At 37.6% G+C, this 17181-nt stretch overlaps 1 protein-coding gene across 4 annotated transcripts in view; it reads left to right on the forward strand.

Moving 5' to 3' along the window:
- Positions 1 to 17181, forward strand: part of galnt13.S (polypeptide N-acetylgalactosaminyltransferase 13 S homeolog) — a 170924-nt gene that overhangs the window by 68240 nt on the left and 85503 nt on the right. For all 4 annotated transcript variants that reach the window (XM_041577760.1, XM_041577761.1, XM_041577762.1 and 1 more), the window contains 3 exon segments: positions 8335 to 8501; positions 10806 to 11013; positions 13539 to 13709. In XM_041577760.1, coding sequence (XP_041433694.1) covers positions 8335 to 8501; positions 10806 to 11013; positions 13539 to 13709 — 546 coding nt within the window.

Below are 17181 nucleotides of genomic sequence, written 5' to 3' on the forward strand. Positions count from 1 at the left end.
AGTGGAAGTGATATAATTTTTGAATTCAGCCGAGGCAGCAAAGAGTTACTGTTCATATTGTGGCAAGGAAATGCATTACTGCCCACATTCTGTCAGGGATGGTCATTTGATTTGATTTTCCTTGGAAGGGCAGACTCAAGGTTTTCCTTGATTACCAAACTGGAACTTCGAGAGGCCATAATAGAATTAAGCAAAGTCAGACTTATAAGAAAGGTTAAATATAGGAAATATTGAAAATTGCAATGCTTTACATGAATAACAGCCCTATTTAAAATTGGAGCAAATTATATATAAACAGTTGGATATTGTTAATCACTTTCTACAGCATATGAATAAATAAAGGGGTCTGTTTATCATGATGTTTAAAAAGCGGAGTGAAGTTACTCATAACAACCAATTAGATCTTTGCTATTGTTTTCTAAACTGTTGAAATGGAATTGCTGATTTTTTTGCTATGGGTAACATCACTGTTAATGTTTCACTGCACTTTTTACACAGCATGATAAATAGACCCCAAGGGGAAGATTTATCAAGGTTTGAATTCCGAAGTACAAAAAACTTCGAAATTCGACCATCAAAATAAAAAATGACGATTTTGAATATCGAAGGATTTTTATTAGACCAAAAAAAACTTAGAAAAGTGCTCTGGAAGGTCCCCATAGGCTAACATTGCACTTTGGTAGCTTTAATTTGGCGAAGTATGAAGTCAAAGTTTTCTTTAAAGAGACAGTACTTAGATTATCGAATGGTCGAATAGTCGAATGATTTTTACATCGAATCATTCGAATCGAAGTCGAATGGTTGAATATAGCCTATTCAATGGTCGAAGTACCCATAAATTTACTTTTTGAAATTTGAACCCTCACTCGAGCTTAGTAAATCTACCCCCAAGTGTTTCATTATATCTTATGCATACCCATGTGTATAGGTGATTTCAGCCAAGGTATGTGAAAACACCAAACCCTTCACTGAATGGAAGTTTTACCCTATAAACCATACCGATTTCACCATGTCAAGTTATTATTTGCTAAACACCTGAAGGCAGAAAGAATTGGACACTATGGGGCAGATTTATCAAGGGTCGAATTTCAAAGTGCAAAAAAACTTCGAAATTTGACCATCGAATAGGGTAGTTCGACATTCGAATTCAAAGGATTTTTAAAATCGTACGATCGTACGATGAAATCATTTGAATCGAGCGATTCGAACGGTCGTACGATTTTACCAAAAATCCTTCAATTTCTCAAAACTTGCCCAAACACTCAAGATAGGTTATAGGAGGTCCCCCATAGGCTAAACAGCAAAAACAGTTTTTCACTTCAGGTCGAAGTCGAATTTGGCCTATTCGATGGTCGAAGTATCCAAAAATTAAAGTTTTTGAAATCCGAAAAATCACTTTGACCCTTAGTAAATGTGCCCCATAAATCAGAGCTCACCAACTGATCTCAAAATTTGCCTCAAGGAATGTCTCTGTATTTTCATGGCACACAGTCATGGCATTGAGTCAGCTGGTACCAGTTGCAGACTTTTAAAGGCAGCATGCCTACTTGTAGAGGTGGCTTCCCTACCTTCTTGGCTCCATGTTGAATTCCTGTCTCAATATTTGTTTTCAAGCCTTATCTGCTTATCTGGTAGTGCTAGCGTCCATGCATCCATGGTATACATGATAGCGCTAGCACATAGTTGTGAATTTCTCGACCAGCATCCATGGTACACATGCTAGTGCCAGCAAATAGTTGGGAATTTCCCCACCTGCATCCAGCCTACTGCCACTTCCCAACACATGGTCTGAAATTTTTTTTTCACATCTGTGTCCGTACCACTTCCTCTGTTGATTTCAGGGTAGACAGGCATGGTACTTCCATTCCTAGAGGTAGTATGGCAAGTGATGTTATGTTACCATTGGGGTTGACTTTAATGCAAATCCCAGTTCTGTGTATGCAATTATGTGGTGCTCTATCTGGAAACTCTGCTGCTCAGGAATTCTGTATTATTGAAATCAGATGGCACTCACGCTGCAAAATGTGCTTACTTTTGATTTATTAAGCTCTCCACACAGTGGAGATGAATTAGATAGATAGATAGATAAATAGATAGATAGATAAATAGATAGATAGATGATAAATAGATAGATAGATAGATAGATAGATAGATAGATAAATAGATAGATGATAGATAGATAGATAGATAGATAGATAGATAGATAGATAGATAGATTCAACTGACACATACTATTTGGAACATTTACATTACATTATAGTTTTAATTTATCAATCAAGCAAAAGTCACAACAAAGTATCTATATAATTACAGAAATAAGTTAAATGTATGTCATCTAAAGGAAGAAATGAGTTGAGTGACCAAGTGCCCTTGTTTTGCTGTAAGTAATATTCTCTCTTCCAACTGTGCAAACAAAGGTAATACGTTTTAATAGTTCATGTAAGGATTTCTAAGCTGTGTTTAAAAAAAGATTTGACATAAAAGGATAATTATTTTCTATTCTTCTATAAAATACCTTGTTAAAATAAAAGCCACATTTTTACAGTCGGATTTGTGTAATGTAGACTTACATAATGTAATAGGCATGTAAGGTGGCAGACCTGCCACATATTCACAAATGTACTCTAGTTGGGAGGAATCTCTCACTTCCTTATGTGCAGATGCCCTATTTTAGTGATCCCCAACCAGTAGCTTGTGAGCAACATGTTGCTCTCCAACCCCTTGGATGTTGCTCTCAGTGTCCTCAAAGCAGGTGCTTATTTTTGAATTCCTGGCTTGGAAGCAATTTTCAATTGCATAAAAAATAAGCATAGTGCCACGTAGAGCCTCGTGTGGGCTGCCAGTTCACATAGGGGCTACCAAATAGCCAATCACATCCCTTATTTTGGCACGCCAAGGGATTTTTTCATGCTTGAGTTGCTCCCCAAGTCTTTTAAGATTTGAATGTGGCTCACGGGTAAAAAAAAGGTTGGGGACCCCTGCCCTATTTACTCACCTTTTAGAGGCACTTTCAGATGAAAGTATCAGTTTGGACAATCAGATCTGCCTCTACCGAGGTGTCAGACATTGGCGGACTGTATGGTCACAGTTGACAGAACTATCCAACCACATTTTGCTGAAGGGTGGCAACTGAAACACAGTTTCAATTGTTTTACAGTCCATTGTCATATGTAATGTATGAATAATACCATCCTAGTATTAAATTGAACACTTATTTGATTTAGATTTATTAACATTTGTTTACTGTGCAAAATGGCTCAGTTAACCATGTTATGCTAATGGAAACAGAAGATGGTGCCTTCCCAATAAGAATCCATTGATTAGTCCTACCAAGATTAACATTTAATACAAAGAAACACTATTTTTTTTCTGTGTCGCGTGACTAGGCTGAATGCATATTGCTACCAGCAGTATATTAGCACTGTACAACCGAAATTAAATCTCTCTTTTTGGATGACTTTCACCAATGTTATCATAATTTGATTAGTGGGAATCCTGATTTAGTACTGAATAAACCTGTATTTCAGAATTGACTAGCAAATCTAATCACGGGTAATTTAACAATTTCTTTCTGTTTTCCTCCTCTCAATGCCTGTTCTATCTGTCAGACTATATGTATGCAATTAAAAGTGTCAGTCACAGGAGAGGGTAAAACTGGCATCTCATTTCAGTCAGATGTTTAACTATCTATAAGAAAAGCAATTAGAAGGTGGATAAAAGGTGTCCTTTTTAATATTAGTGTCCACCACTGTGTCTTAGACTATCAGCCATCTTCTCTTCTGGGACCAGTTACCTGTATTGTACCATTTTGCTCATTTATCTTTCCCTCCCCAGGGGATAACAAACCAATACAGTTTGGGTTTAAAAGACCACAGCTTATTTAACAGATAAGAACATATTAACAAACACAAATAACATACAGTATAATAGTTTCTAATCAATGATTAAACTGAGAATGAACATGTAGATAGCTAAAGTATCCCCCCTAAGGAATCCTTGCAAAAGTCTGCCCCAAAGGCAGTCAGCTGGGTAAGTGAAACCCACTTTTAACTTACATTGGCTTTTGTATCAATAATGTTTTCTCAACCAATATGTCTTTGAATAATTATTGAATAATAATTAATAGCAAATCAGTTTCAATGTACTTATATTTTAAACTGGTAAGGTGCCAACCTAAATTATGGCTGGGTCCCAATACCTGGTTTAATAGCCTATACACTATTTTGTGAGTTTGCTTAGAAATAACAAATTAAGCTGAAAAAAATAACGAAAAAGAAAGCAAATCCATATTATGAGCTTTAATACATCAAATATTCTATAATTGGTTAGACATGGAACTGATTTATCTAATAGTCTGGAAAGGAAAGTGAATTTAACATCTGAATGATTCAATCAAGCCACACAATCTAATGGGTTTCCAGATTATAAAGGAAAAAAATCATTTAGAATTTAAGTAGAACAAGAAAATGCTTTTTGTGCGATCATGAAAGTTCAGTTTTTTCTTTATTCGAAGTAATACAGTGTATATACTTTATAATAAAAGGAATCTCTTTTCTTAGAATAAAACGAATACTCTCTGAAAAGAACTCGTGAATGTGAACTAACCAAGCAAGAGTGTTATGTTTTGGGTAGCCAAGGATTAGTAGAGTACAACGGTGCTTTATTAGCAGAGTCATGCAGGCATTACACAACAGTAACTTTCACTTTTAAGCAACCAGGAAATATGCACAGTATAAGTCTGTTCATAGTAACACTGGTAAAAAGATCAATAACCAAAAATGCTTTTATTGAATATGCAGAGTCAGTACCAGTGGGGAAATAGTCTCTGGGAAGGGACTGTGGCTGTGGGATAGCAGGTATAGTAAGGAGAGATGGTACCTATAGTAACAGTGGGGATAATAGTCTCTGGGAAGGGACTGTGGCTATGGGATAGCAGGTATAGTAGGGAGAAATGGGGCCTATAGTAGCAGTAAAGATAATAGTCTATGGAAGGGGCTGTGGATATAGAATAGCAGGTAGGTATTGTAGGAAAGCATGGTGTCTATAGTAGCAGTGGGAATAATAGTTGCTGGGAAGGGACTGTGGCTGTGCGATATCAGGTATAGTAGGAAGAGATGGTGCCCATAGTAGCAGTGCGGATAGTAGACTGGGAAGGGACTGTGATTGTGGGATAACGTGTATTGTAAAAAGAGATTGTGTCTATTGTAACAGTGGAGATAGTAGCAGCGGCTTCTGCCACCGAGGCGGCAGCCCCGATGCCACTCCCCCCTCCTGCTCTGCGCTTTCAACTTTTAACGTAGAAGCAGGTACAGGGGGGCCTCATCGCTAGTGCAGTATATGCCACATCTGGAGACGCATATGTATATCTCTGCTGACTATTTCCATTTATAGGAGTGGATTTTCAGGTGAGTTCCTAACTATGTAATTTTTTTTTCTAATTATCTTTTTATTGAAAAATATTTACATGGATATCCAAACATTACATAACATAAGCTGAGTGCATCTCATATCAGGTCACGAGAATTGTGAATGTAACAATAGGATAGGAATGGGGGGGGGGGAGTTTAGGGACATGGGGAAGGTCTGTGAAGGAAGAGAAAGAAGAAGACAGAGAGAGAGGGAAAGGAAAAAAAATTAAAAACAATTCCTTATACCTTTCTGTTTCTTTAGATTCCAACCACCTCCACCAAGTCTATGTAAATTTTATAATGGGAACAGGGAATTTTCTAACACCCTTTTTTTTAGACATGCTGGGGCTCTCCCAGGAAAGACAAGGCACTTGTCAGGTACTTAGCTAGGGTACAAGCAAATGAATTTACCCCTCTGTGGCACACAGTTTATTCCATGGATCATAGAGGTTAAAACTGGACATTGTTTTAGTTTCATAGATTTGGGCCATGGAAAAGTGATGCCTTGTGTAAAATATAAAATAAATGTAACTATTATTAAAATTCTCAAGGTAAGTGGATCCTGAAGCTGCCAAGTCATGCATTCAGATGATGGAATGGTGATGACAGAAGCCATTTATTGTATATATAACTCTCATTATGGAGCCTATTATTTAAAATTCAAGACATTTGTGATCTTGAAATTTTCCAAACTCAAATTTGTAATACTGAACAATTTGACAAAATATCAAAAGTTCTACATTTGACTACAGAATTGTGTGAATGGTACATTTTCAACATTTTTTTTATTGATGCTTTAGAACAAACATTATACTGGCATTTAACAATTTACTGTTGTCTTTACAGCAAATCTGTTAATTGCAAAGCGTTGAATAGAAATTACAGGTTGCAGACACACATTGATACCTTTGTTGCAAAAAAGATAGACAATATCATAGACCATTCCCAATGTTACTGATCATTTTCAACATTTAAGCTATTTTAGTGTTCAACTTTTTTTAAAACAGTTTGTTAAAATCAACAGAACAATGAGACTTTTGCTGTTATCAAGTTTTTCTTCTGCAAATTGTGTTTTTTGATTTAAGTTTTTCTTAATTATGCTGCTGGTTGATATGCTTAAGAGTTAAGTCACGATTTTTATTTGTAAATGAATTTAAAAAAAAAAAACAATTGTTAAAACTCAAAAATTACAGTTTGGAAACCAAGTGCACTCTCCATGTTTAATAAATCCTTTATTATCATCAAGTATTTCTGTTGCCCCAAATATTTGTACAATTTATTTGTGTACTCTGTAATCATCTTCTATTTGATAATATAGAATGGAATGGATAATGGACTTAGGGATTTCCAGATAAGAGATCTTTCTGTAATTTGAATCTTCATACCTGAAAGAGATACTGACATCAGAAAAATAACCTTTTTTATTATCTATCATAACATTGTCTTTAAATGCTGTTTATAATTTGGCCATAAAAGTATTTGCCTGATGCTTTTACATTACCTTTCTTACCCCCATGTTCCTCTATGAGGAGGCTGCCATTTTTGTGCAGCAGGAGTCCGAAAATCTAACTGACAGGCTGAGATGGGACAGTCAGGTTGGCAAAACAGTCAGGTTTATGAACTTCAACTAACAATTACTTACAAAAGCAGAACTATCAGTGAAAAACTCAGCATGACCTATAGGTAACTTTTAATGTAGATATTTTCAAAAGACATTTTTTAGTTTTCAGTATCACTTTAAGTCTACTAGAAAATCATGTAACAATTAAATAAACCCAACAGACTGGTTCTTCTTCTTCTTCCGATAAGGATTAATTATGTATTTTTTATTATAACAGAGAAAAAGGAAATAATTTATTAAAATTTAGATTACTTGGATAAAATGGAATCTATGGGAGATGGCCTTTCTATAAATTGGAGCTTTCTGGATAACGGGTTTCCGGATAACAGATCCCATACCTGTATTCCTAAATGTGTTTTCTGATAAACTCCTATTTGGATATTGTGTCCATGTGCAACAGCCTGTGTCATTTAGTGGGAAAAAAAACCTCTTTTCAAAACACGTCTTGTTGGATTTACGTCTCTGCCAGTGTTTTGTTTTTTTACAATCCATCAGTTACATTTGTCAAAACAATTTTTCACAGGCTTGTTTACTCTATGTGGGATATTTCTTCTGGCTTGGCCACTGTATCAGCCTATTCGCTATTTGAAATTCTAAACAAAAAATGTACCATAAGCAATTTGTCTACTAGTGGTTTCTCAATCAATAAGGATTGAAGCAGCTAAATTATCAATATGTATAAGTTACAATTTTATTCTAACAGAAAAGGGAAATAGGGAAATAAAGAAATGACAAGAGAAGTTAGTCACTTACTTCAGATCTTGATTATGGTGGCACAGCCACCCCCCCCCCACCGTGATTTTCCTTTTCTTGCCCTATTATAATTATATTCTTAAAATTTTTTATGGTACTTCTGAATAAGTTGGATAATAAATTCCATACCTGTACATCATGGCCAACCCATGTATTGATTTATTTATGGAAGCTAAAGGGTTTTGTAATGAAAAGTTCAGAGTTTGCTATTGGTCTGTTAACCCATAGCAACAGGTATCTGTCAGCTACTAGATGTTATATTTTGGGTAGCTGAGGATGAGTAGAGTATAACAGTGCTTTATTAGCAGGCTCTCATGCAGCCATTACACAAAAGTAACTTTCACTTTTAAGCTGTCAGGACGTATGCACAGTATAAGTCTGGGCACAGTGACATCTACAGGCCACTTGTATAAACACCACACTAGACTTTAGAAAACTTTGCACTATTGCAATCTTTTAGTCGTCACTTGTCACCCTGTAAAAGTCATATTCTAATATTTTCATTTGAAGTCAGAATTCTGTCTTTCTAAAAATGTGTTTGTTTTTGGGCAGATGTAAAACAAAGGTTTATCCAGATGAACTTCCCAATACAAGCATTGTGATCGTATTCCACAATGAAGCCTGGAGCACTTTGCTGAGGACTGTTCACAGTGTCATTAACCGATCCCCGCACCGCCTTATATCTGAAATAATTCTGGTGGATGATGCAAGTGAGAGAGGTACTGTATGACTTCTTTTTTTGAGGAAAGTTTTTTTTTTCCCTGTTTTTCATAACCACTTGGAAGAGAACATAGAATACTGGATGATCTTATATGGTAATAAAGTTGGTCCTGTCAGCATGAATTGACATGAAATCTATTCTCTCACATTCATTCCTTGTCAAAAACACCCTTTTAAAGGTAATTGTGTGCGGGTACATCAGTTCCCGCTCCACCCAGATGACAGAAACAGTTTTAGAATATGTATAGAATGTTTTAAAATGTTTGAGCTTGTTTCTATTATTTAGTTTCGATTGGTCTTTTAAATTATTAGCCTTCCTCAAGAGTTCTGTAACAAAATGAAAAATGCCAGTTATTAAACCTAACTGTGTTGATGTAGCATATCTTGTGTGGTGGTGGTGTTGGTGGTCACTTCACATCTGTTCCCAGTTTGGATCTCAAGAACATGTACATTAAAAGTGACCTGATCCAAACTGGGAACCGAAGTTACATGGTCAAAGATGGTGGCTGCCAAAATTGCTACACAGCTCTGCATTACTAAAAGTGATATTGAGGTACAACTAATGTATAGCAGCTACAACATAATATTATGGTTTTTCTACACATCTCCACCGTGTATATAACAACATATGAAAAGGTGAGGTTACAGTCAGACCACTATCATCAACAACTAGGGGCAGATTTATCAAGGGTTGAATTTCGAAGTGTAAAAAACTTCGACCATCGAATGGCATTACTTTGATATTAGAAGTCGAAGTTTTTTTTATCGAATTTGGCCATATTCGGTTGAAGTAAAATCGTTCGATTGTACAATGAAATCCTTTGAATCGAATGATTCAAACAAAATAATCGATTGATCGAACGATTTTACTTCGACTTCTAAAAACGTAGCCAAATGTTGGCTATGGGTTCTAGGAGGTGCCCATAGGCTAACATAGCCATTCGGCAGGTTTGAGGTGCTGAATAGTGATGGGCGAATTTGCGCCGTTTCGCTTCGCCGCAAAATTTGCGAATTTCGCGAAATGGCGAAAAATTTGCGAAACGGCGCCGGCGCCTCGTTTTTTGATGCCGGCGACCGTTTTTGATGCCGGCATCCGTTTTTTCGAAAAAAAAGAATTTGACGCCGGCAAATTTTTTCCGCGAATTTTCGCGGGCGTTTCGCAAATTTATTCGCTGGCGGCGAATCGCGCAAATTCGCTGCGAATTCGCGCCTGACGAATAAATTCGCCCATCACTAGTGCTGAAGTGTCGAAGTCGAACTTTTTGAAAGAGACAAAGTCGAATTTAGGCCTATTCGATGGTCAAAGTACCCAAAAATTAGTTCGAAATTTGACGTTTTTAAATTCGAAAATTCCCTTTGACCCTTAGTAAATGTGCCCCTTAATGTGAATTTATTGCTACATTGATGGTTTATACCTCCCCTTAGAAACATAACAAACTATATATAAAAATAAATTGTCCTTTTTTCATACCCCAAATTGCCCTTAAAGGGGAACTCCAGCTTCCAAATCAAAATTTGATAAAGAGACCCACATAACACAGAAACCCCCAATATACCTATCACAGTTACCTGTTTCTTCAAAAATTATGAATAAATGCCATTTACTATGCTGCAATCCAGCTGTTTAACATTTCTTCTCTTTCTGCATCATTTGAAATCCTGGCAGGGAAGGAGGGACTAAAACACTAATGTTACAAATTGTAGCAACTTCTCCACAGCTTACAGACAGCATGCAGGAGCTACATAACCCACAATGCATTGCACTATGATGTTCTGTTCCTTATTGAAATCATGTGGGGTTTGGAGAATGCAGGCTAAGGACAGCTGGTTGTTGATACAAAGTAAGAGTAGTCAGCCAGCTCAGCAATGTAGTCAGACAGCTCAGCAGGCAAGCAGTGGGCTAGGCTTAGTCTGTCAGAAACCATTAAAAATCATGAAAAGTCTGCATATTTTTTAATTGATGTATATTGCAAAGTTGCTTGAAATTATGTTTACTTTTCAAAAAGCTTAAGTTTTTATGGAGTTCCCCTTTAAGTACTTTCCCACCCTTAAAACAAGAGCAATCAGGACTGAGGGCCCCCACCACAAGAAAGATATATGTGGTACCAATGCACTTTAGAAGATAAATGGAAGCATCAGTTAGTTTGGGAAGGGGATCAGTGCACTAGTGCTAAAATGAAAATGTTGCAGATGAGGGTTTACTTCCCATTTAAGTAATCAAAACTATTATGTATTTGATTTTCTTTCTAATCACCCTTTCTTGGAAGTGTATACTCTGAATTTGCATTGTTTTACTCATTCAGATTTCCTAAAAACACCCTTGGAAAACTATGTTAAACATTTGGAAGTAGCAGTGAAAATTCTTAGGATGGAGCAGAGATCGGGACTGATCCGAGCACGACTCAGGGGGGCAAATGTTGCCAAGGGCAAAATCATCACTTTCCTAGATGCTCATTGTGAATGTACATTTGGCTGGCTAGAGCCGCTACTAGCAAGAATCAAAGAAGATCGGTATGTTATGGGGATTTATCAAATCATTCTGTTCTGGTTAATAACTCTGACCTCTGATTTTTAAAAATCAGAATCCCAGATGCCTTGCATGCTGTTGGGCCAATGTCATTTGCTTTTCCGCTGGGAGCCCTCCACTTGGAACAGAATCAAAATGGGCTAGTGACCTGTGCATGGCTAAGTCCAGGAGGAAATTCTTGCTGTCAATCATCCATTGTTACTGGAGCTCAAACTTTCAGTCCTTTCTGTCTCTACAATACATGTCTAGGCTTTTCATTGAATTAAACAGGGATGCTATATTCCATAGAGCAGTTTATTGTGCTTTGTTTCACTGCTTTCTTTTAGCTCTGAGCCTTATTCTCTGCCACCTGATTAAAGGAAATGTAAACCCTCAATAAAATGTTCCCACTGCACCCCCCCCAAGGCAGTTCACTAATGTAAATGATCAAAAATCGCAATTACAGAAAGTACAGAAAGTACAGAAGAAAATTCACCAATAAGAATGTCCTTTATCCCAGCATAATTTAAAGGAGACATATAGGATACATGAAAAAACCATAATTTTGTAAGCAATTATGAGTAATATATGTTGTTGCTTTCACATTGTACTAAAAATTAATATTATCTTTAAAAATAGCCCCTTTATTGGAGCTCCCTATAGATGTTCACTGGTCCCTGTCTGTGTTTCAAATTAGGGGTGGGCTTGTCCTAACGGTCCCTGCCAGAAGCACAGTAGGAGGGGGACAGCCAACCACAGCCCTGCAGTCACACAGACATGCTTTAGTTCCCTATCAGGTCATGCTAGCTGCTGATTGGTTCCTGTCCTACAGTGCAGTGAGCTGAGAGCCGCCGGCTCCCCTGCACAGTCTGGGAATTCAGTGAGCAGGAAGTGGAAGGGAAGGGAAGGGAGGGATTATTATGGTTTTTGCAGAAAAAAATCAATAAATCAGCCTGAAACACTACTTTTTTAAGCACAATTCTTCTATATCTAAATTAGTATAATGCACTGGTACATTCTTTTTTTTACACTGAATGTCTCCTTTAAACCTTGATAATATATTAAACTACATAAGAATTCCGCCTGTGTTTTATCTGCAGGATTCATTTCCCTTTCGCCAAGTTCTGTCTTATGCAGTCATGCCATAAAACTGCTGCTTTCACTTTACAGCTGCAGAAAAAGCCCTGTCCCAAGCTTTATACAGTAGTGGAAGTTAGAACATGAGTAGTTGGGTGTTCAGGTGGGATGGCCCTTGATTGAGAAGAGAGTATATATTCAGCTTGTATTAATCCAAAGAGGGCACTACTCTTTGATACTGCAATTGTGAAGTCTTATCTGGGGAATGAAAATATACCTTTTTGTACTGATTCCATAACTCCCAACACCTGAATTATTAAATGAAGGAAAATTAGACCACATCCCTGCTGCCGCAACCATGCCCAGTTTTGCTAGGATCCTCCTCCGATCTTCCCAAACCCTGCCATTTTCCCACTTTCCCACACCTTTCTCAGGTCCCCAGTGCAGTGCAGTCCCATTAAAAATGGGAACATGGGGGGGATGTGATTAATCTAACTCAAATTGCAGTGGTATCCTCTGTATTATTATTTTTGGATAGGGACCATTGTACAATGCACAATTCCATATTGAGTAGAGTCACTGGCATTATACCTACAGAGCATTCCATTCTCCCAAATAAGTGGAGGCTCTGGTCTACTGTTTGCTAGCTGGGGCCCATTTGAGTGTTGTTATGCAAACAGTATTTAGATCCCCTTTAATATTTTCAGGGAATGCTAGGAGGACTAACCTCCTTTTCTTGGGTTTGGTTCCTGGGTTAGACTTTGAGTAGGTGGAGGACAAGGAGCACAGCAGCAGTTATTGCCACCCTCTCTACTCATGGGTTTGTAAAGGTGTTTTTTGTTGCAGTTGACCCTGAGCCCCAGAAATGAGTTCAATTGATAATAAGCAAAGAGAGATGGTAACAAGGTAGGCCTGTGGCCTAAGGCAAATTTAACAGCCTCTGTTGGGGATTTTGAGAAAAGGCAGTAATCACGCTTCAGACCCAAGCTCAGGGATGGTCCTATGGGAGGATATGGGCATTGCTTTGCTACTGCTTTAATGTTGTGGTAAAAGAAGTCTTGTTACAATACGTTATTGCTGGTTCTATTAATAATTTATGTTAAAAAATAATGTTAAAAACAACTGTGGCCTTCTCTTCCCAACTGGTTGGGTGCTAGATCTTTGGTGGAGGCAAAACAATGGGGACAAAGGGGTATAACAGATATCAGTAATGCATTTGTCATGATACTGAAAAACCTATACTATATAACAGTGTAATATTTGTAAGTACAAATTGTAAAGTAATCCCAATAAGTTAGATAACTTGAGATGAATGATGTGGTGCTGGTAAGGACGAGACTCTTGCATCTGTAAATACGCTTTCCATGCTTTCTCTGGATAATAAGGACCGTCAGTTTTAAGGAAATCTTTAAATTCCATGTGCTATATGTTATTGCTTTTTTTTCTTCTTCAGTAAAACGGTAGTTTGTCCCATAATTGATGTCATAAGTGACGACACCTTTGAATACATGGCTGGATCGGACATGACTTATGGCGGCTTTAATTGGAAGCTGAATTTCCGCTGGTATCCTGTTCCACAGAGAGAAATGGACAGAAGGAAAGGAGACAGAACTTTGCCAGTAAGGTAAACCTATGATTCGGGCCTGTAAATGGTTAAGATTAATCAAGAAGCAGAAATGGTTAATCCTGGGGAATTTCAGAGGCTTCTTTTGGTTAAGTACCTGCTTTGTTACACTGAGGCATGGTGTAAAATAGCTGCAACTGATTCCTCTAGTGATCTGAACATATGAACGAGTTATTTATTTACCGTGATTTGTTGTCCTATGTTGAAGATCTTGGTCTACAATTGATTACTTGTCTAAGGAAGCACAGCAAGAGTTTCTAATTCAAACGTCTAGCGTTTGCAAGTGTATCTCACCTCCAGTGGCCAAATCTGATATAATCTGCCTCTGATGTTTCCTTTTTTCATAACAAAACCGCCAAGGCACTTAGCGGCGATGCACAAAAGTTGACCATCTCTGACATATTTACTATATGTCAATTGCCTGACCCTGTCATAGCCATCAGAGCATATGCTCTGTCATGTAATCTTATAAAGAAATCTTGGCTACTTCTCCAAAGTGGTAGAGATTCTTCATCAAAAGGAATAAAATAAAATATAGCTACAGCTGAATTGTATATTACTAGAAGGAATACGAGGCACATATATCTCAATATGGCGAATAAAGTATGTAAAGTATCAAGCAGTTGTGTGTGTATATCAAGGAAGATATTGTGAATCAATATATATATATATATATATATATATATATATATATATATATATATATATATATATATATATATATATATATATATATATATATATATACATATATAGTATCGAAATGTGCCCCAGCACTCTCAGTAGTGTAGTCAGCGTTGACCTCGGTGCACGCTCCTGTGGGGGACCCCGTCACGTCCCCACTAGAAATATTCAGATAGAAGAATGAAGCAGCACACGATTCTTTGCAAAAGTGTATATTACAGATATAGCATCAATACAGCGACGTTTCGGGCAAGCTATATGCCCTTTATCAAGCCATAATAAAATGAGCATTATACAAGTGATTTTTTAAAAGCAACACACAGGAAATGACTTCATAATTTGCATAATGGTTAGTCCACATCCATCACCATTTCATTTTAACCCTATACGCGTTTTCAGTGGATTTAAAGGAATAGAAATAGATCATAGTCCCTATTGAGACCTGAGGGATATAGAGATCCAAGTTTTTTAATCCACCACACCTCTCTCTGTTTTAGTTTTAATTCTCTATCACCCCCTCTTTTCAGAGGCGGTATTGTTTCCAACACCATAAATTTCAATTGGTCTGCAGTGTGTCCTTTTTCTAGGAAATGTTTGGATACAGGTAAGGACATATTACCTAGATTGATGCTGGAACGATGCTGGGAGATACGTGATTTGACCATCTGTGTGGTCTCACCTATATAGATGAGGCCACACGGACATATCAGCACATATATCACAAATTTAGAAATGCAGGTAAAGTAGCCTCGTAATTGTACTGTGTAACCAGTCTGGGGGTGTATAAACTCCTTGTTTTTCAAAACGAAAGGGCATTGTGCGCATCCTAAACAGGGAAACATCCCCTTGGATCTGCCTCCCAAGAATGTTCTGTCAATTGTTTTAATTTTAGTTTTCATCTGGGTTGAAGTAACCTGTGCTCCTATAGTTTTTCCTTTGCGATAGGATATAAGTGGCATCATCTTAAATTCTTGTATCATAGGGTATGCATTTTGTAGTAAATACCAATGTTTGCGTAATACTTTGCCTATTGTTTCGCTATCCGTATGGAATTGGGTGACAAACGGTATCCTGTTTGACTGTTTTTTCTTAATTAGAGGGTATTCTACCCTATGTTGGGCCTGTTGTATCGTTTTTTCTGGATAACCTCTATCCCTAAATTTTTGGCACATGGTTTGTCTCTGAACACCTCTTTCTTTGGAGTCACTGACTAATCTTTGTACCCTAGATAACTGGCTGATAGGGATCGATTTTTTTATATGTGGTGGATGGTAGCTCGTGTAGTGTAAAATTTGATTCCTGTCTGTAGGTTTGGAAAATAACGAAGTATGTAGGAGGCCACACTGGTCCTTATATATCAGAACATCAAGGAAATTAATTTTGTGAAGATCAAATATTAGTGAGAACGAGATAGAGGGATGTACCCCATTAATCCTGTCGTGGAATCGCTGAAGGGAGCCAACGTCACCCCGCCAAACCACAAAAGACATCATCGATATATCTCCACCAGGCCAAACAGTGCCTGGTAAAGTCTACATCTAGATATATATGTAGTTCCTCAAGCTTAGCCATGAAGGCATTGGCATAGGCCGGGGCAACATTGGATCCCATCGCCGTCCCACGCAACTGGAGATAGAAGTCATCCCTGAAGGTGAAATAGTTGCAATACAGTATGATCTCCAACAATTGTAGAAAAAATTCAATTTGCTGTTCAGAATAGTGGGCCCTTTCTCTAAGTATCCACTCACATGCTAACAATCCATCTCGGTGTGGGATAGATGTATATAAACTGGCCACATCAAGCGTGGCCAGTATTATATTTTCATCCCCCATTTCACCCAATGTGTTTAGCTTTGTAGAAAGTGACCAGTATCCCTGATATATGAGGGTACCAATTGTATCAATGGGCTCAGTATTTTGTCCAGCATAACTGCTAATGGGCAAAAGACTGAGCCGATCCCTGCTACTATCGTTCGGCCCGGAGGACTGACCGGGTTTTTGTGTATTTTCGGCAAACAATATAGTGTCGGTGTCACAGGATTTTTTACAGTCAGAAATTGTCTCAATTTTTCTGAAATTACCCCTTCCTTGACCAAGTCATCTAACACAATTTTGATTTTACGTATAATACTCAAAAGTGGGTCATGTGATAAAGGTTTATACACCTCCTGATCAGCAAGTTGACTCTCTATCTCTGAGATGTAATAAGGAGTATCCATGATAACTATTGCACCCCCCTTATCAGAGGGCTTTATAGTAATATCGGTTCTTAACGATAGTGCTTTCAGAGCATCTTTTTGTAGTTTAGTTAAGTTATGTGTCACATTTGAGGAATTAACCCCCACCTGACACATATCTTTAATGTCTGATGTGATGTTACTTATATATGTTTCCACAGCAGCGTATGTAGTAGGAGGAACATACACACTTTTGCTGTGTAAACCAAAAGTAGAAATGTCCAAACAGTTAGTGTCTTCCCTAACATGCAAAGGTTCTTGTGGTTTTAAATTAAAGTGTACTTTAAGTCGCAAAGTTCGAAAAAATCTATATAGATCTATATCCAATTGGAGTGGATCAACTGATTGATCCGGACAGAAATTCAAACCCAATCTCAACACAGATTCCTCTGTGGATGACAGACTTTTAGAGGAAATGTTGTAAATTATTTGCTTATTGTCCTCTTGTTGCAGACTCGTTGTGGCCGTCTGTGTATGTCTCCTGTGCCTGACGCCTCCCCTTCTCCAGGGTCTCCTTGTCCTTTCTTTGGGGATTTCTCTAAAAAATCAGC

This window comes from Xenopus laevis, chromosome 9_10S (genome assembly GCF_017654675.1).
Source record: "Xenopus laevis strain J_2021 chromosome 9_10S, Xenopus_laevis_v10.1, whole genome shotgun sequence".
NCBI lineage: Eukaryota > Metazoa > Chordata > Amphibia > Anura > Pipidae > Xenopus > Xenopus laevis.